This window comes from Mustela nigripes, chromosome 17 (genome assembly GCF_022355385.1).
Source record: "Mustela nigripes isolate SB6536 chromosome 17, MUSNIG.SB6536, whole genome shotgun sequence".
NCBI lineage: Eukaryota > Metazoa > Chordata > Mammalia > Carnivora > Mustelidae > Mustela > Mustela nigripes.
Window position 1 is genome coordinate 5613618 of NC_081573.1, and position 18888 is coordinate 5632505.

The 18888-nt window shown below is 52.7% G+C and overlaps 2 protein-coding genes across 3 annotated transcripts; both read left to right on the plus strand.

Moving 5' to 3' along the window:
- The first annotated feature begins 8783 nt into the window (after nucleotides 1-8783).
- On the plus strand, nucleotides 8784-11129 carry KCNA7 (potassium voltage-gated channel subfamily A member 7). The gene is made up of 2 exons (XM_059381713.1): nucleotides 8784-9377; nucleotides 10314-11129. Exons 1-2 carry the CDS (start codon nucleotides 8823-8825, stop codon nucleotides 11127-11129), a joined length of 1371 nt encoding a protein of 456 aa, XP_059237696.1. The 5' UTR covers nucleotides 8784-8822.
- A 4071-nt stretch (nucleotides 11130-15200) lies between these two features.
- On the plus strand, nucleotides 15201-18888 carry NTF4 (neurotrophin 4). Of its 2 annotated transcripts, none has more exons than XM_059381294.1 (3): nucleotides 15201-15343; nucleotides 16334-16457; nucleotides 17525-18888. In XM_059381294.1, exon 3 carries the CDS (start codon nucleotides 17537-17539, stop codon nucleotides 18170-18172), a length of 636 nt encoding a protein of 211 aa, XP_059237277.1. In that variant the 5' UTR covers nucleotides 15201-15343; nucleotides 16334-16457; nucleotides 17525-17536; the 3' UTR covers nucleotides 18173-18888. The 2 variants fall into 2 exon arrangements, with proteins under 2 accessions (XP_059237277.1, XP_059237278.1); XM_059381295.1 differs by lacking the exon at nucleotides 15201-15343 and adding an exon at nucleotides 15434-15908.

Genomic DNA, 18888 nt, shown 5'->3' on the forward strand with positions numbered 1-18888 from the left:
CAAGTAGCAAATCCCTCCGCCGTCCGCGCTGCGCACGCGCCGCTCGATTAAGCACAACCCACACACAGGAACCTGGCCCTGGCGCGGGTACTGCGCACGCGCCGGGTCACTATCCCGCCCCCCCGGGGCGCCTTAAACTCCTTTGCCCCGGCGGGCTGCGGACCGCAGTGCGCACGCGGGTAGCGCACCCAGCAGGAGCCCTGTCCATCTTGTGCTCACGGCTCCAACCGCCTCTAAGCGCGAGACTCCTCGATGCTCCGCCCCTTTCTCCTAACACACTTCCCGGATCTTGTACGCATGTCTCTGTTGCCTTGTACGGTAAAATACCCCTCCGCCGCCTGGCAAAGAGTCCCTAAGTGAATGGTGTCATTACGTTGAAGTCCAACCTGCTAAATCAGTAACTGGTCTTCCGCCGGCTAGTGTATGCTGGGCACTGTTTGGGCTGTGCAGATGTAGTACGTGACTAAGGCGGTCTTTTTCCTCTTGGAGCTTACATTTTACTGGGGGAGACGATAAGGCATTTAAAAGGAATAAATTTCGGAGAGGGCCTTGGGCAGTGAGAGTGGGACTGTTTTAGAAAGGAGATAATGGAAGGTTCGTCTGGAGAGGTGAAATCCGATTCGGATGGAAGGGACATCTAGACGAGTGAGCAACAAGTGCAAAGGCCCTGATTTGGGACAGTTGGCAGGAATCCCAAGTTGTTGGCCGTGAGATCTGAGAGCTGGCAGCCGTGTTACGTGGGACCCTGTAGACCTGTAAGGAGTTAAGTGTTGTATAAGTTTTTCAGATAGATGCAATGGCTTGTTTAATAAAACCACGGCAGGGGCGCCTGGGTGGCTCAGAGGGTTAAGCCTCTGCCTTTGGCTCAGGTCATGATCTCAGGGTCCTGGGATCGAGCCCCACATCGGGCTCTCTGCTCAGCAGGGAGCCTGCTTCCCACTCTCTCTCTACCTGCCTCTCTGCCTACTTGTGATCTCTGTCTGTTAAATAAATTTTAAAAAATAAAACTATGGCAGTTATTACAAAATTTAACTAACTTCATAGTTCAAGAAACATGTAACATGAAAGCACATACTTTAAAAATATCTTGACATTTGTTTTATTTATGTACGTATGTGGAACTCTGCCATATTTTTTGGATCTTATCTGTGATTCTGAAATTATTTCAAAACAAAAAGTTTAAGGAAAATGAAGCTAAACCTGCTTTATTTTTATGTTTTTTTTTTCCCGTACCATGCGCAAGTAATTACTGTGGCACATTACCTCTGAATGTGTCAGTGGGTGCCTCCTAAGAATAAGGATCTTCTGCATAACCACAAAATTATTTTAACCCCTAGGAAATTTTCCAGCCCATATTCAGATTTTACCAAATGACCCAAGAATATCTGCATTGCTCTCTTTTAATATTGGATACACACACGCACACACAGACACCTTTTTTGTTGTTGTTCTTGGGCTTTCCCAGAGTCTGGACCAGTTTTCAGTAGAATGTCCTACATTCTGGATTTGTCTCATTGTCTCCTCATGGTGTTTAGTTTGTTCCACTAACCCTGTTTCGCTTGTAAAATGGAAATTGAATCTGAAGTTTTGAATAGGTTGAAGTTAAGCATTTTTGGCAAGAACATTTCCCTAGTAATACTGTGAACTTTATTTTGCATCACACTTGAAGGTCCAAAACATGAGATGGTCGCACTGTTCCGATGCTGAGTTTGGCCACTTGGTCAAGGACCTAACTACCAGATCTCTCCTTCTAAGAGTACATCGTTCCCTTGGTAATCTGGGTGGTAAAACTTTGCCACCATGCAAACACTCTGTTCCCCAGCCTGTCTCACTAGCCATTGGTAATCCTTGCCTGCAGCTGAGTACTACATGAGAGAGAGGCAGATTTTATTTGAAATGAAAGAGGAGAGGTGCCTGGGTGGCTCAGTGGGTTAAAGCCTCTGCCTTCAGCTCAGGTCATGCATGATCTCCGGGTCCTGGGATCAAGCACCGCATCGGGCTCTCTGCTCAGTGGGAAGCCTGCTTCCTCCTCTCTCTCTGCCTGCCTCTCTGCCTACTTGTGATCTCTGTGTGTCAAATAAATAAATAGATAAAATCTTTTAAAAAAATGAAAGAGGAAATAATTAAAGGGTTTTGATCAGGAGGACAAACATTTTTAAAAGATTTTTAGGGCACCTGGGTGGCTCAGTGGGTTAGGCCGCTGCCTTCGGCTCAGGTCATGATCTCGGGGTCCTGGGATCGAGTCCCGCATCGGGCTCTCTGCTCAGCAGGGAGCCTGCTCCCCTCCCTCTCTCTCTCTGCCAGCCTCTCTACCTACCTGTGATCTCTCTCTGTCAAATAAATAAATAAAATCTTAAAAAAAAATAAAATAAAAGATTTTTAAGTGATTGCTTCATGGGCTATGGACAGAAAGAATGTAGGGAAGGGACTGAAGAAAAACAGGGAGATGGTTAGGAGACTGCATTTTCCAGGGAAGGGATGGTGTTTTGGACTGAGATGGTAGCAGTGGGGTGGAAAGAAGTGTTGGGGTTAGGGATATATTGTGAAGGTGGAGCTCACCCAGTAAAAATAACTCCTAGGGCCACCTGGGTGGCTCAGTCAGTTGAGTATCTGACTCCTGGTTTGGGCTCAGGTCATCAACTTGGGTTGTGGAATTGAGCCCCACATCAGGCTCCCTGCTCAGCACAGTCTGCTTGATTCTTTCTCTCTTCCTCTCCCTCCCCCCTACCCCTCCCCTCCTTTCTCTCTCTCTCTCTCAAATAAATAATAAAATTTTTTTATTTAAGATTTACTTATTTATTTATTTGACAGAGTTCACAAGTAGGCAGAGAGGCAAGCAGAGAGAGAGGAAGGGAAGCAGGCTCCCTGCTGAGCAGAGGGCCCAATGTGGGGCTCAATACCAGGACCCTGGGATCATGACCTGAGCTGAAAACAGAGGCTATAACCCACTGAGCCACCCAGGGGCCCCAATAATAAAATCTTAAAAAAAAAAAAAAAAAAACAACTCCCAGATGGGACACTGGGCTGACTCAGTTGCTAGAGCATGAGACTTGATTTTCAGATGGTGAGTTCAAGCCCCACCTTAGGTATACAGCTTACTTAAGAAAACAAAAGAAACCAAACCAAAAAACTCCTAGAATAAATTAAGGAGACGAATAAATGCAACATGGAATCCTGGATTAGACAACGAAGCAGAAAAAGAACAGTCGTGGAAAATCTGTGAAGTTCAAGTAAAGTTTGTGGGATGATTGGTTAATAGTATTGTATCAGTGTTAATTTCCTAACAAATAATGGTACTATGGTTATGGAAAAAGACTTTTGCAGATTTTTGTGAAGGATATATGAGGACTCTGTGCAATATTTGCAACTTTTCTGTAAGTCTGAAATTAGTTCAAAATGCCACGTTTGAACATTTTAACATTCGCTTATTATTAAATAAAGGATTAAGTCCTGATCTACCTTCTCGGCACAATGCAGATGCTCGCCACAGTGTTGCTGCCATTAACTGATGCCAGAACTCTTTGCCAATAACTGGAATTAGAAAATGTTGTTAAAAAGAAAGACACGGGGCGCTTGGGTGGCTCAGTGCATTAAGCATCTGCCTTTGGCTCAGGTCATGGTCCCAGAGTTCTGGGATCGAGCCCTGCATCATGCTCTCTGCTCAGCGGGGGGCCTGCTTCCCTCTCTGTCTGCCTGCTTGTGATCTCTCTCTCTCTCTGTGCCAAATAAATAAATAAAATTAAAAAAAAAAAAAAGAAAGAAAGAAAAGAAAGACACTTGGGCACCTGGGTGGCTCAGTCGGTTAAGTGTCTGCCTTCGGCTCAGGTCACGATCTCCAGGTCCTGGGATTGAGCCCCAAGTCAGGATCCCAGCTCACTGCGGAGTCTGCTTCTCTCTCTCTCTCTCTCTGCCTCTCCCCCTGCTTGTGCTGTCTCTCTCTCTCATATGAATAAATAAAATCTTTTAAAAAATGTTCTCCTGTGAAAACAATTGCTTACTTGTTGTTTGGTCAAAATTATGGCTCCATAAATAACAGTGGCTCTAGGGGCGCCTGGGTGGCTCAGTGGGTTGAGCCGCTGCCTTCGGCTCGGGTCATGATCTCAGGATCCTGGGATCGAGCCCCGCATCTGGCTCTCTGCTCAGCGGGGAGCCTGCTTCCCTCTCTCTCTCTCTGCCTGCCTCTCTGTCTACTGTGAACTCTCTCTGTCTACTGTGAAATCTTTATTTCAAATAAAGAAATAAAATCTAAAAAAAAAAAAAAAGAACAGTGGCTCTGTTTCAACAAATATTTTTGAGATGATTGTCTAGAAAGCCACATTATGCAAATCAGCTTGTGACCTTGCTGAGTATCTGAACTGGAAATTCGGATACATTCAAAATTATGGCTTTGCTAGGGATGCTTGGGTGACTCAGTTAAGTGTCTGCCTTCAGCTCAGGTCATGATCCTCGGGTCCTGGGATCCAGTCCTGCATTGGGCTCCCTGCTCAGCGGGGAGCCTGCTTCTCTACCAGCCACTCCCTCTGCTTGTGCTCTCTCTGTGTCAAATAAATAAAATCTTTTTTAAAGGGGCGCCTGGGTGGCTCAATGGGTTAAGCTGCTGCCTTCAACTCAGGTCATGATCCCAGGGTCCTGGGATCGAGTCCCACATCGGGCTCTCTGCTCAGCAGGGAGCCTGCTTCCTCCTCTCTCTCTCTGCTTGCCTCTCTGCCTACATGTAATCTCTCTCTGTCAAATAAATAAGTAAAATCTTTTTTAAAAAGAGATCACAAGCAGGCAGAGAGGCAGGCGAGGGGGGTGGGGAGCAGGATCCCTGCTGAGCAGAGAGCCAGATCCCAGGCTCATCCCAGGACCCTGAGATCATGACCTGAGCTGAAGGCAGAGACTTAACCCTGAGCCACCCAGGCACCCCCAAATAAATAAAATCTTTAAAAAAAAAAAAGATATTAAAGTAAAGAGTCTTCTGACACAATTGTCTCCTGATGGGAAAAAAAAAGGACACCCTTCCACCCATCCACTTATCACACAACCCAGCAAGCCCATTCTTAACTAATTATTTAGGAAACCTGAAAAACATGTTCATACAAAACCATGTACATGGATTTTTATTACAGCTTTGTTCATAATTACCAAAAAATGAAATAGAACTCAAATGAACAGAACAACAAATGACCATCGGTCCATGGCTTAGAATAGTATCCACGGACACAATAAGAATGAACCTTTGATGCATTATGCCAAGTGACAGACTCCGGACTGGGTGATTTCATTTATTTGACATTTTAGGAAAAGCAAAACTGCAGGGACGGGGGTGGGAGTAGAAAACAGAGCCATGGTTTCCAGGAGCTGTTAGAAGGGAAGCAGTTGACTACGAAGGGCGGGAGGCAACTTTCAAGGAGTGCTAGAACTTTCCTATGTTTTGATTTGCACTCACAGTGATGTGGCCTTGTAGATGTTGGCCGGAACTCAGAAGTGTACCCCATGAAGGGTAAATTTTATTGTGTGTCAACTCAAGCTCAATAAATGTGACAGAACAAGAAAGTTGGCTCCCCCAAATGTTGATTAATTATAGGCAGACAGGGGCGCCTGGGTGGCTCAGTGGGTTAAGCCGCTGCCTTCGGCTCAGGTCATGATCTCAGGGTCCTGGGATTGAGCCCCACATCGGGCTCTCTGCTCAGCAGGGAGCCTGCTTCCCTTCCTCTCTCTCTGCCTGCCTCTCTGCCTACTTGTGATCTCTCGCTGTCAAATAAATAAAATCTTTAAAAAAAAATTATAGGCAGACAATAACTCTACAGTGGAGAAACCCAGCAGGCACTACCCTAACCAAGTGATCCAAGTTTCCATTGCCTGCAGTGAGACGTATCACATGCCTCCCATATGACAGGATGAGAAGGGAATTTCACCTCTGTGGTATCCTCCACTCCAAAACAAAAAACAAAAAAACACCTCTATAATCCCTAGTCAAGATAAAACACCAGATAAACAGAGGTGCAGTCTACAACATAAATGACCAGAATTCTTCAAAAATGCTAAGGTTGTGGGGCGCCTGGGGGGGGGCAGGTTCAGACAGTTAAGCGTGTACCTTTGGCTCAGGTCATGATCCTGGGGTCTTAGGATCGAGCCCCGCATTGGTCTCCCTGCTCAGTGTGGAGTCTGCTTCTCCCTTCCCTCTGCCCCTCCTCGCCCCAACACAGGGGCGCCCCAAAAACTTTTTTAAGAAAAGTAACAAATGAAGATGTTACAACATGGGAATGAAAGGAATGATACAGAGGAATGGGAGAAACTGTTTCCTGTTGTTGCTGTAACAAATTACCACAAATTTAGGGGAGCCTGGGTGGCTCAGTGGGTTAAAGCCTCTGCCTTCTGCTCGGGTCATGATCCCAGGGTCCTGGGATCGAGTCCCACATCAGGCTCCCTGCTCAGCGAGGAGCCTGCTTCCCTCCCACCTCCCACCTGCCTCTCTGCCCACTTGTGATCTCTGTCTGTCAAATGAATAGATAAAATCTTTTTTAAAAATTACTACAAATTTAGTGGCTTGAAACCAAGCAAATGTATTCTCATTCTGTTTTGGTACCCAGTGGTCTACCACTGGGAGAGGGAGAAGCAGGGTCGCAGCTGAGCAGGGAGCCCCACTGTGCCAGTGTCCCAAGGAAAAGAGTGGGGCTGAGAGTTGCACGTGGTGTTACCCCCAAGGTGGTCAGTTGGTTGGGGGAGTCACCAAAACCTGGAGACATGGTCTCCATGAGCTAGGGAGTGGCAAGATTCAGGATTTATCTTGTAAAACAGGAAAGGGGTGTGGTTTTGGAAAAGACAATCTAGTTACAAGTTAGGTTTTTGTAGGATAATTTGTGGGGATATTGAAATTACTAGGGATTGGGGTGCCTGGGTGGCTCAGTGGGTTAAAGCCTCTGCCTTCAGCTCAGGTCATGATCCCAGGGTCCTGGGATCGAGCCCCACATTGGGCTCAGCAGGGAGCTTGCTTCCCTTCCTCTCTCTCTGCCTGCCTCTCTGCCTGCTTGTGATCTGTCAGGTGAATAAATAAAATCTTAAAAAAAAAAAAAGAAAAGAAAAAAGAAATTACTAGGGATTAGGACAGTAGCTTTAGAATGAAGGATAGAGAACCTGGATCTAAAATCTTCCATGAAAGAGCTGGAGTGGCCAGAGGGAAAGGGGTAAGTTCAGTAGGGAAGGAGGGGGAAGTGTGTGTGGGTAGCTTGAGGTTCAAAAGAGCTGAGGGAGGGGGCGCCTGGCTGGCTCCGTAGAGCATGCAACTTTGGGCGTCGTAGAGCTTACATAATTAAATAAAAAAAAGTCAGAGTTGCTAAGGGAGGAAGAATGGATGGTCTGGAAGTGGCAAGGAGGAGTAGCCATTGCAGATAGGAGGGTGTAAGACAAGGCAGCAAGAAGGACGGACCAGTTCACACAGAGTTCAGAGACCCACAAGGAGAGGGGGCTCTCTGTGGTCTCTGAGAATGACAGAAACATAGACACTGACAAAGGGAGGAGCGAGACCCAGAGAAAGGGACTCAGAAATCCAGAGGGATGGTGACACAGCTTCCCAGAAATTGCAGATGGAGGAGAAAGAGTGCCAGCATTCACAGGGAGTCATAACCTTGGTGTTTCTCTGCACTTGCCCAGCAGAGGGCGCTCGGGACACCCCCCCCATTCCTATGAGTCCCGGTAACCGTTAATCCCCACCACTTCCCCCCAAGCCTATCAGATGGGGCTATTTTTGCGCGGTGTCATAGGACACCGGTGACTAGAAGGCCATCGTCTGTCTGTCCTTTGGTCCCTTCGAGTGACCCTGCGTCATCTACCCAGCCCACCCCACCCCCACCTGTTCCTGGCAGGCCCGGCCTCCTTCTCCGCTACCCAGGGCTCTAGCTCACGCTTCGCTGGGTCTCCGAATTCTTACCGAGAATACAGGTGGACAAGACCTTGGCGAGGGAACGGGGTGTGGGGCACACATGATCATGGCTTGCAGCTGCTGTGGGGTCTCCAGGACGGGACAACCACCAGGGCAGTGGCAGAGCCGACCTACAGTTACGGTGAGATACGACTTGAGAGACCCTGAGTCTTCAAGCGCCTGAGGCGCTTGAGACAGAAACTCGCAATACTAAAGGAATACAGGAAAAGAGACCCAAGGGGAGCCTCAGGGAAACCCAGGGACAGAGATACAGAGTGCTAAGAGATAATGAAAAGAGATCCCAGCAGAGGGGAGAGATAGAGACCAAGGGAGACAGATAAACTGAGACGAGCCCCTAAGAAAGAGTCAAAGGCGGAGATCCAGGGACCAAGGCACAGACAACTGACAGACACATACACCCCCAATAGAGAGTCCTCTAGAATGGCAAAACTCAGAGATAACTGACCGATAGAGATACCCAGAGAAACAGCCCTTGACAGCGACTTAAAATGAAGACATAGGCAGCCGCAGAGACATACAGATGACTAGAAAGACGTGGAAGTTTGTGACTCCAACAGAGGGGCTCAGATATTCGTAAAAAAGACACGAGAGACACATGGGAAACCCGGAGAGACGCGGGGCCAAGGGAAAGGGGACTGGAGAGCCAGATGGGCGCGGGGAACTGCGGCTGGGGGGAAGGGGAGGGCACCCCGGCAGAGGGCGCGCAGCCGCCCTCTGCCCCGCCGGGGTCAGGCGCCCCCTCCCCCGCGCCCTGGCCGGACGGCCGGGCTATTTTTACGCGTGGACACCGGACACCAGACTGGGGCGGCGGCGGCGGCGGCCGAGGCGGGGCCGGGCCGGGCCGGGTCGGGCGTCGGGGCCACACGTCCGTCCGCGGGTCGCCGGGGCTGCGCGCGCCATGGAGCCGCGTTGCCCGCCGCCGTGCGGCTGCTGCGAGCGGGTGGTGCTCAACGTGGCCGGGATGCGTTTCGAGACGCGGGCACGCACCCTGGGCCGCTTCCCGGACACGCTGCTAGGGGACCCGGCGCGCCGCGGCCGCTTCTACGACGGCGCGCGCCGCGAGTACTTCTTTGACCGGCACCGGCCCAGCTTCGACGCCGTGCTCTACTATTACCAGTCGGGCGGGCGGCTGCGGCGGCCCGCGCACGTGCCGCTCGACGTCTTCCTGGAGGAGGTGGCCTTTTACGGGCTAGGCACCGCAGCGCTGGCGCGCCTGCGTGAGGACGAGGGCTGCCCCATGCAGCCAGAGCGCCCCCTGCCCCGCCGCGCCTTCGCACGCCAGCTCTGGCTGCTTTTCGAGTTCCCCGAGAGTTCGCAGGCCGCGCGCGTTCTCGCCGTCGTCTCCGTGCTAGTCATCCTCGTCTCCATCGTCGTCTTCTGCCTCGAGACGCTGCCAGACTTCCGCGACGACCGCTACAACCCGGGGCTCGCTGCGGTAGCGGCTGCCGGCCCGGTGAGGGGGGCGGAGCCTGGGTGGAGAAAGGCGGGGCTTGGGAGGAGCCGAGCCGGGGTGGGGCTACGGGGAGGCGGGGCCTCCCGGGAAGGAGGGGCCCGACTGTGGGTGGGCGGGCACCGAGGGGCTTGTCACGATACCTGCCCGTGATGAGTGGGGCTAGGGGCTCGAGAGGTGTGCAACCTAGGGACAGGGCCTGACCGGGGGAATCAATCTTTTAAAGGCGGGCTGGGGGCGGGGAAGGGATAGCCTCATGGGGGCGGGGCCCGAGGATCTAAGCAGGCGAATCTGCCAATCACAGGGCAGGGTTGAGACAAGGGCGGGAGGGCAGGAAGACCCCTACTTTAAGAAATGAAGCTGAGGGCTGAGAGACCTAAAAATCAGGGGTCTGTGCGGCTGGCAGTAACCAATAGAAAGACGGGCTAGAGGTGGTGAGAGTGGAGCTTGAGGGAGCTGGAGACAGAGGACCCAGGTGGGAGGAATCAGTCACAAAGTGGGGCTGAGAGGGCCCTGAGAGCCAGGGCCACAGGGCTTGGTGAGCAAACAAGGTGTTTAGCCATTGTAGTCTGGGCTTCTAGGGGCTGGTTAGGGAGGGCAGAGCACAAGGAAGCATGACCTGGGTGGTGACCCTCCCCATCTGGAAAATCAAAGCTGGGAGTGGGACTTTGGATGGAGCCTCACTCAGGAGACCTCACTTTAAGGAGCCCCCCCCCCCCCCCCCCAGTGAAGGATCAGGGACCATATAAGGTCAGCCGCACAGGCATGATCCCTAGAGCTCTGGAAAGGGATCTAGGACAGCTGGGTCACTGGAGGCCTGGGGGCAATGACTGCTGACCAATTTGTATGGAAGTAGTTGCACATTTGAATCACAAATGTGGCTGTTCATGTGTGTCCCAGCCCTGGTGTGGTCCTCTCTGAACCCCTTCCTCCCTGCAGTTCCCCGCTCGGCTGAATGGCTCCAGCCCAGTGCCCGGACCCCTGTCTCGCATGCCCTTCGATGACCCGTTCTTTGTGGTGGAGACGTTGTGTATCTGTTGGTTCTCCTTCGAGCTACTGGTGCGCCTGGTGGCCTGCCCGAGCAAGGCGGCCTTTTTCAAGAACGTGATGAACCTCATCGATTTTGTGGCCATCCTACCCTACTTTGTGGCGCTAGGCACCGAGCTAGCCAGGCAGCGGGGTGTAGGCCAGCCGGCCATGTCCCTGGCCATCCTACGAGTCATCCGTCTAGTACGTGTCTTCCGAATCTTCAAGTTGTCCCGGCACTCAAAGGGCCTGCAGATCTTGGGCCAGACGCTACGGGCCTCCATGCGTGAGCTGGGTCTCCTCATCTTCTTCCTCTTCATCGGTGTGGTCCTCTTCTCCAGCGCAGTCTACTTCGCTGAGGTCGACCGGGAAGACTCCCATTTCACCAGCATCCCTGAGTCCTTTTGGTGGGCGGTGGTCACCATGACCACAGTTGGCTATGGAGACATGGCACCCGTCACTGTGGGTGGCAAAATAGTGGGCTCCCTGTGCGCCATCGCTGGAGTGTTGACCATTTCCCTTCCTGTGCCGGTCATTGTCTCCAACTTCAGCTACTTTTACCACCGGGAGACAGAGGGTGAAGAGGCTGGGATGTACAGCCATGTGGACACGCAGCCGTGTGGCCCACTGGACGGCAAGGTCAATGGGGGGTTGATGGATGGGGAGATGCCTGAGCTACCACCTCCACTCTGGGCCCCCCCTGGGAAACACTTGGTCACTGAAGTGTGAGGGACAGTTGAGGTCTGCAGGACCTCACGTTTCCTTGGAGGGAGGGAGGGAGGGGTAGAAGGGAAGGTTAGGGGGAGGGGGTTGGGTTTAGGAAGAACTAGGTTAAGTGGTAATGAGTTGGGGAACACTGAGTCTTGTTGGGTCTTGAGCTGTGGTTTGGTAGCTCCCGTGGGTACTTCCTTAATTGACGGTGAATGGCCACGAGTTATAATGAGTTGATGGGGAGGCTCCTTTGGTTTGTACTACACTGGGTTGTGCAAGACTTACGGAGTCTTTCATGGTAAATGTTGAGACAGATTTGGTCACATAGTTTTGTTTTTTAGGTCCTTGTTGGGCTGGGCTGTGTTGTTGAGTTGGATGAGTCTTGTCCAATTGCATTGTGCAGGATTCTGTAGTTTTATGAGTCCCCTAGGGCCATTTTGGATCAAGTTAGGTGGTCACCCACGGCATTGTTGGGACTGAGTGCGTGTTCATGCATGGTGTTGTGGAGTTGAGTTGAGACATGTTGAAAATTTTGTGGCTTTGTGATTCTTCTAGGGCTATGTTTTTTTAGGTTCTGTGAACTTGTGAGTCACGTAGAAATACAAAGAGTCAAGTGATTGAATGTGAGCTTTCTAGGTCATGTTAGGGTAAGCCAGGATGTGTATGATGGTCTGAGTCTTTCAGGGTTCTGTTGGGTTGAATTGTGTAGAGTAATGTAGCTGGAAGTTTTGAGGGGCTACACTGAGATGAATCATATCAAACTATATAACCATATGAGTCTCGTAGGGGTATGCTGAGGTGAATTACCCCAGGTTGTGTCATTGTGAGTCCTGTAGGAATGTTAGGTTGAATTGGACTGTGCGTATGGGCTCCACTGGGCCATGTTGGTTTGTTTTGCATTTAATGGTAGCACCAGGACCCAAGAATAACAACACTGGGGAAGAATCATGTATCAGGGAGAAAGTGTGGCATTAGGGACTCTGCAAGACAAACAACCGACTTGCCCAGTGTCATTTACTGTAAGGGGTGGGGCTGAGTGCTGAACCCCCAGATTTAGTTGTTTGTGCAGAGGGCCTCCGGGTGAGCTAGGAAGATGTAGACAGTCCTTCCATTTACTCTACACCCGCTTCATTTTGCCATTCATACCCTCTCTACTTGTCCTCCCCTACAGTTTTTCTTCTAACCATGGAGCTCAGAGCTGCAAGGGAAGGGGAAAGGGGAAGAATCTGTACTTTGTACAGGCATGATGGGAGAGAAGGGGACAAAAACCCAAATGAGGGGACAGAGACCTGGAAGTGATAAAGACTCAGAGAAAGAGAGAGATAGAAACCCAGAAGAGAGGGAGCAAAGACCCAAAGAGGGAGGAAGAGAGATTTAGGGAGAAGGAAACAAGGACAAAGACCCAAAGAGATGGGGAGATGGAGACCCAGAGGAGGGGGGTCAGAAACTCCAAGGAGAAAGAGAGATAGAGACCAAGAGTGGGACATGGAAATGGGGGTGTGTGTGTCAGACACCTGGAGAGGGACAGGCACCAGAGCTGGAGCCAAACCAGGGCACCCCCGGAGAAAGAGAACCAAAAAAGGAATAGAGAGAAAAAAATCCGTGCCTCTGAACCCAAGAGATATGCAGAGTCTTTCTTCTACAGAATCACAAAGGGATCCCAAATCAGGGAACCCCACCCTATCCTCCCACAGCTCAGGAAGAATGTCAGGTAAATTTGGGAGCTCTATTTTCCAGGGGAGAAACTAGAGTCTTAGGGCAGGGGAGTAGCTTCCTGGGGTCCCATGGCACTTCCCAGGAGCTGGGGTTTATGGCAGGCTGTCCGACTCCCCCTGTCCCATCAGCCTGCAGGTGTCCTCCGGCCGAGTTTCTCTAGAACCAAGAAACTGAGGCTCAGAGGGTAGGGTGGGATCCAAGGCAGGAAGCCAAACGTTTTCAGGCGGCTTTCAGTACCAAAAGGGCATTTGGAGGAGGAGAGGAGAGGAGAATGCCTCAATCACGAACACATAGAGGGCTTCCTACGTGCCAAAACATCATCTGAAGTCCTTTACTTTTATTAATTTATTAAAACCAGTGGTTTACAGAGTGGTGGTGTTTTTATTTTCAGCTATTGGCCCCTCCCTTTTTGGGTCCAGTGAAATCTTACTTTGATGCGGTGTGGTTCCTCCGAGGGGACCTGGTCTGAGGGACACACACGTCCACGGAGTCCTTCTTGGTGACTCAGAATGCAGCTACGGAATTCAGTCTGGAAACCCGTGATTTAATCCAACTCCCTTTTTTATACAGAGTGACAGTAGAAGGGACAGATGGTGGGAAGAGTTTGATCAAGGTTGAAAGCCATAGAATCTGTAGGTGGTCCCTTCCCTCTGAAATGGAAAGTCACATCTGGAGACAGAAATGGAGATAGACCCCCTCACGGTGACAGACACAAGGCAGAGTCTGGGTCCCAGCAGAGACCCGAAGAGGAGGAGACACATGCAGAGAGGAACCAAGACCTGGAGAGATGACACTGAAGGGGCAAAGGGAGAGCAGGAGGGCAGTGACCTAGGAGGGGGGAGTCAGAGACCCCCTCCAGAGATCTGCAGAAGCTGGGAAGCCAACCAGAGAGGAGAGGTCAGAGATCCAGAGAGAGGGAGCGGGGCTAGAGGCCCAGAGAGGGAGAGGGGGACAGAGACTGGTCTACTTTTCTTTGAAAACTTACCTGTGTGACCCCATCAGAGACCAGAAGTCACATAGAGTGTCTCTGGTAGGGAGTGGGACCTGTTGGATGCTTAGGGATGGGGTTGGGGGGAAGTGTGGAGAGGTCAGGGAAGTAACCCCAGGGGACACTCAGACTGGGAAGTGCCCCTCCTCCACCCTCAGTAAACAACCCACAGCTACCTTCCACAGCCTCCTACGTTGCCTTTGCCTTGGCGGGGACTGGGAAAAGGAGAGGGGAACACCCTAATCCGGGGACACCCTTCCTGCCACCTTGCCATGCTATATTTAGGCTGATGGAGGGGTATGGGATGACCCCCTGCCCCTCCCAAGATGGATATCAGCTTTCCTCCTAAAATAGCTCTGGGGGAGGGGTGGAGGGCCTGGGACTCTAATTCCATCTGACCTCAGTCTGTCTGAGGATCTCTCTCTTCTCACTGGGTCTCTGTCCCCCTTCTGGGATTGTGTCCCCTTCTCTCGAATGTCAAGTGTCTTTCCTCTCTCTAGGTTTTTGTCCCCCCCCCCCCCTTTCTCTCCATTTCTGTGCCTTTCCCATCTCCCTTTGTCACTCATTTTTTTTTTCCTCCAAGCAGGTCGTTGTGTTCCCACATCAAATCCTTGTCTATCTCTGAGTCCTATAATACCTTGAATTTCTCTTATCTGAGTTCAGGACAGACCCTCTCCCCAGTCCCCACCCAGGAAATTCCAGCAGAGGGGACTCTGTGGGAGAACACCCCCAACACCATATCCACTGTCTCCCAGGGCCTGGGGCCTTATCGCTGCCCAAGTCCAGCTGGTTAATGTCTGGCCTAGAGCTCCTGGGAAAGTGGGGATGAGAGCAGAGGGTGGGAATCTGCCCAGAGATTGACACTTAATTGGCAACAGAACGCAAAGAAATCTCAGGCCCAGACTCCCGGCTCTAAGGAAAAGAGGGAGCTGCTGTCAGGACTCCTAGGTCTGAGGGAGGAGGGGGTTGGGGGTCCTGACTCCTGGGTCTGAGGGAGGAGGGCCTGGTAAGGACTCCAGGGTCTGAGGGAGGAGAGGGCTGGGGCGGGAAGCAAACTCCTGGGTCTGAGGGAGGAGGGGCTTGGGGTGAGAACTCCTGAGTCTGAAGAAGGAGGGGCTGGGGTCGGATCCCGACTCCTGGGTCTGAAGGAGGAAGGGACTGGGGGTGCCCAGACTCCTGATTCTGAGGGAGGAGGGGCTGGGGATGAGAACTCCTGGGTCTGAGGGAGGAGGGGCTGGGGGTCAGAACTCCTGGGTCTGAGGGAGCAGGGGGCTGGCGCCTGGCCTCCCGGAGCTGAGACGGGCCAGGCCGGCCTTCCGAGGTGCCGGCACGCGTCTGGAAGGCGGGATCCCCCGGCCCCTCCTCCGCCGTCGGGCACCGCCCCGCCCCCGCCCCCGCCCCCGTCCGGGCCAGCCGGAGAGTGTGCGGCGAGGAGCCGGCGGGCGAGCTGGCGTCCTTGCAGCGGACGAGCGGGAGGAGGAGCCGCGCTGCGCTAGGGGCAGCGGAGAAGCCGAAGCGGGCGCCCCAGGTAAGAGCCTCCGCGCCTCCTCCCCCGGGATTCCGGCGGCTGGGTCGCCCTGCCCCCGGGTAGGGAGGGACGGGGGCGGGCCCAGAGGGGGCGGGGCTTGGCGGAGGAAACTGAGGCAGGAGCGAAGTCCTCCAGACATGCCGCCGGTTACCCCCAGAGGGGTCTCAGGAGACCATTCCCCCAGCTCAGATCTTCTTTGGGAGGAGGGCTTTGGGAGTTCGTAATTCTGGATACCTGGGGAAGAGAGCCCTGAACTACAGAGCTCCCAGGTCTGAGGGAGGAGGGCGCTGGGGGTCTGGACTGCTCGGGCTTTCAGGGAGGAGGGTGTTGGGCTCCTGGACGCCAGCACGTGAGAGAGGGAGCTGGAGATCTAGACTCCTGAAGGAGGAGGAGGCGGGGAACCAGGACTTTCGGGTCTGAGTGAGGTGGCGGCCGGGAACAGGGACTTCTGGTCTGAGTGAGGAGGTAGCTGACTTCTGGTCCTGGTTGGATCGGCATCGTTGGGTCTCTTCACACCCTTCTTTCCATTTCCCCATCTCGGAGCCAAGGCAGGCAGCCACTCCAGGTATGTGCGGTAGACGTCTTGGACGGGCCCCGGCCTGTCCTGTGAGGATAGAACATTCCAGGAAGCAGCCTCAGGAACCCAGGGCTTCTTGAGTGTGGGCCCTCAGGGACCCGGGTGTCCAGACCAGCGCCACCCCCACCCTGTCTGGGAGATGAATGGGCCGTGGAGGATGTAATCTTTTCCAGCCTCCTCTATCCTCCCCCCTCCGCCCCCACCCTCCTAACTCCCGCCTCTCTCCTCACCTCCCCCATCTGCTTCCCATCCCAGCCAGGAGCCATCACCTGGTCAGGGAAGGGGCCTCTGGGAAGGGGGCGCGGCCTTGACTCTTGGGTACCCTGCACTTTAAGAGGAACGCTGGGAAGGGGAGTGCTCAGGCCTCCTCCCCCACTTGCTCACACAACCTGCCTGTTCCCTTCTTCCCCTAGGTGGCTGCCCCTTCCCTCTCCTGAGATGTCAGGAAAGGGGGGACCACCTGTGTCCCCCACAGGGGCCCCCCAGAGCCTGGGGGCCCCCAGCACTGGAGCCTGGAGGTGGACGAGGTGCTGACAGGTCTGGTAACCACCTGCTGCTTCCTACTTCTCTCCACACCACTTTCCCAGAACCACAGACTTCCAGAATATTGCAGAGAAACTGTAGGGTCCACGCCCTCACCACTATCTCCCAGCCGCTGGTTCCTTCCTTCCTTCCTCTTTTTTCTTTTTCTTTTTTTTTTTTTTTTTAAGATTTTATTTATTTATTTGTCAGAGAGAGAGGGAGAGAGAGCAAGCACAGGCGGACAGAATGGCAGGCAGAGGCAGAGGGAGAAGCAGGCTCCCCGCCGAGCAAGGAGCCCGATGTGGGACTCGATCCCAGGACACCGGGACCATGACCTGAGCCGAAGGCAGCTGCTTAACCAACTGAGCCACTCAGGCGTCCCTCTTTTTTTTTTAAGATTTTATTTACTTGTCATAGAGAGCTCGCACAAGCAGGGAGAGCGGCAGGCAGAGGAAGAAGCAGGCTCCCACTGAGCAAGGAGCCCGAGTTGATCCCAGGACCTTGGGATCATGACCTGAGCCAAAGGCAGATGCTTAACCAACTGAGCCACTCAGGTGTTCCCCCGGTTCATTTCTTGGATAGGGAAACTGAGGCCCCACACGGGAGAGGAAATGTCTTACCTTCTCAGTGGCAGTGTTGAGCTGAACTTGGGTCTTACTAGGATCCCAGAACATGGTTTTTCTTAGAATTTGAAACCTCAAACTTCCTCTAGGCTGCAGGACTTAGGGTCCCGCAAGGCTGTAGGTAAGGGTAGGATTCAGGGCAGAGTTGCTCTGACCGGGCTCCTACTTCTGGCGTTTGCTGGCTGTGTGATCTGGTATCAGTCACTCACCTCTCTGAGCCTGTATTTCTCCATTTTCTGATTTGTTGGCTATTATTGGCAATAGTAGTAGAATAATTATGATTAATTCAGAAGTTGGGTGTTATGTAAGTCCTAGAATATAAGGTCCTCCCAAGGTTCTAGAACAAGGGCTTCCCATAGTTCTAGCATTCAGGTACCCCTGGAGTTCCCAACCTCTACCCCCCTCCCCCACTAAGTTTTTATCCTCATCTCTAACCCCAGCTTCCCTCTCTATCCTCAGGTGCTCAGCGAGATGCTCCCCAGCCCCTCCTGCTCCCTCCCCATCCTCCTCCTTTTCCTCCTCCCCAGTGTCCCAATGGAGTCCCATCCTCCACCCTTACCACTGCCCCCATTTCTAGCCCCTGAATGGGACCTCCTGTCCCCCCGAGTAGTTCTGTCCAGGGGCACCCCCGCTGGACCGCCTCTGCTATTCCTGCTGGAGGCCGGGGCCTTTGGGGAGCCAGCAGGCAGCCCTGCCAACCGCAGTCGGCGAGGGGTGAGCGAGACAGCACCAGCAAGTCGCCGGGGAGAGCTGGCTGTGTGTGATGCGGTCAGCGGCTGGGTGACGGACCGCCGGACAGCTGTGGACCTGCGTGGGCGTGAGGTGGAGGTGCTGGGCGAGGTTCCTGCGGCTGGAGGCAGCCCTCTCCGCCAGTACTTCTTTGAGACCCGCTGCAAGGCTGACAGCACTGCTGAGGAAAGTGGCCCTGGTGGGGGTGGGGGAGGCTGCCGGGGTGTGGACCGGAGGCACTGGGTGTCTGAGTGTAAGGCCAAGCAGTCCTACGTGCGGGCATTGACTGCTGATGCCCAGGGCCGTGTAGGCTGGCGATGGATTCGAATTGACACTGCCTGCGTCTGCACGCTCCTCAGCCGGACTGGTCGGGCCTGAGGCCCCTGCTCAGGAATTGGGCAGGCAGAGGAAGAAGATAGCTGGATGCTGAGGGACCGCAGGGGCGGCCTGACTGCTCTGGGCCTCAGTTTGGGAACTTGTGAAATGGTCACAAAATCACAGCTTTCCGAGTTGGAGAGCTCAAGCCATACAAGACAGTGAAACCAAATGGGGTTTTGAAGAGTGAATAGGAGTTCTTCTGGATGAACTTGAGGGTGATGATGATGATGATGATGATGATGATATCCAATACTTTCTGAGTGTCTACTGTTTATCAGTGATAATACACAATTTGTCAGATCAACTCTGGTGGATTTAACCATCGGAGGAACTTCAGCTTCTAAATTGCTAACTGCTTGATCTCGGAGGACATCTTGCTCACCCTGGAGAGAGTGACAAGGAAGTGATACATCAAGAAGTGGTGGGGGAGTATAAAAGAGGACACATAAGCAACCAGCTGGGAGCTGGGGTTTGAATGAGAAATCTTACTTGGTCACATGGGGAGAGTGTTGGCTTAGAATGTTCTGTCTTAAGGTAGTAAGCTAGCCATCACAGTAGGAGCACAAGCAAGGTTGAATGATAAGAGGTCAGGATGCTGGAGAGTTTAACCCTGTTGGGGAGTTTCTGTCCCAACTTTTACCCCATCTTGGGAAAGAAATAGACCTTAGAATCATCCAGCTTGAGTATGGTATAAAATTCGGACCAATTGACCTGAC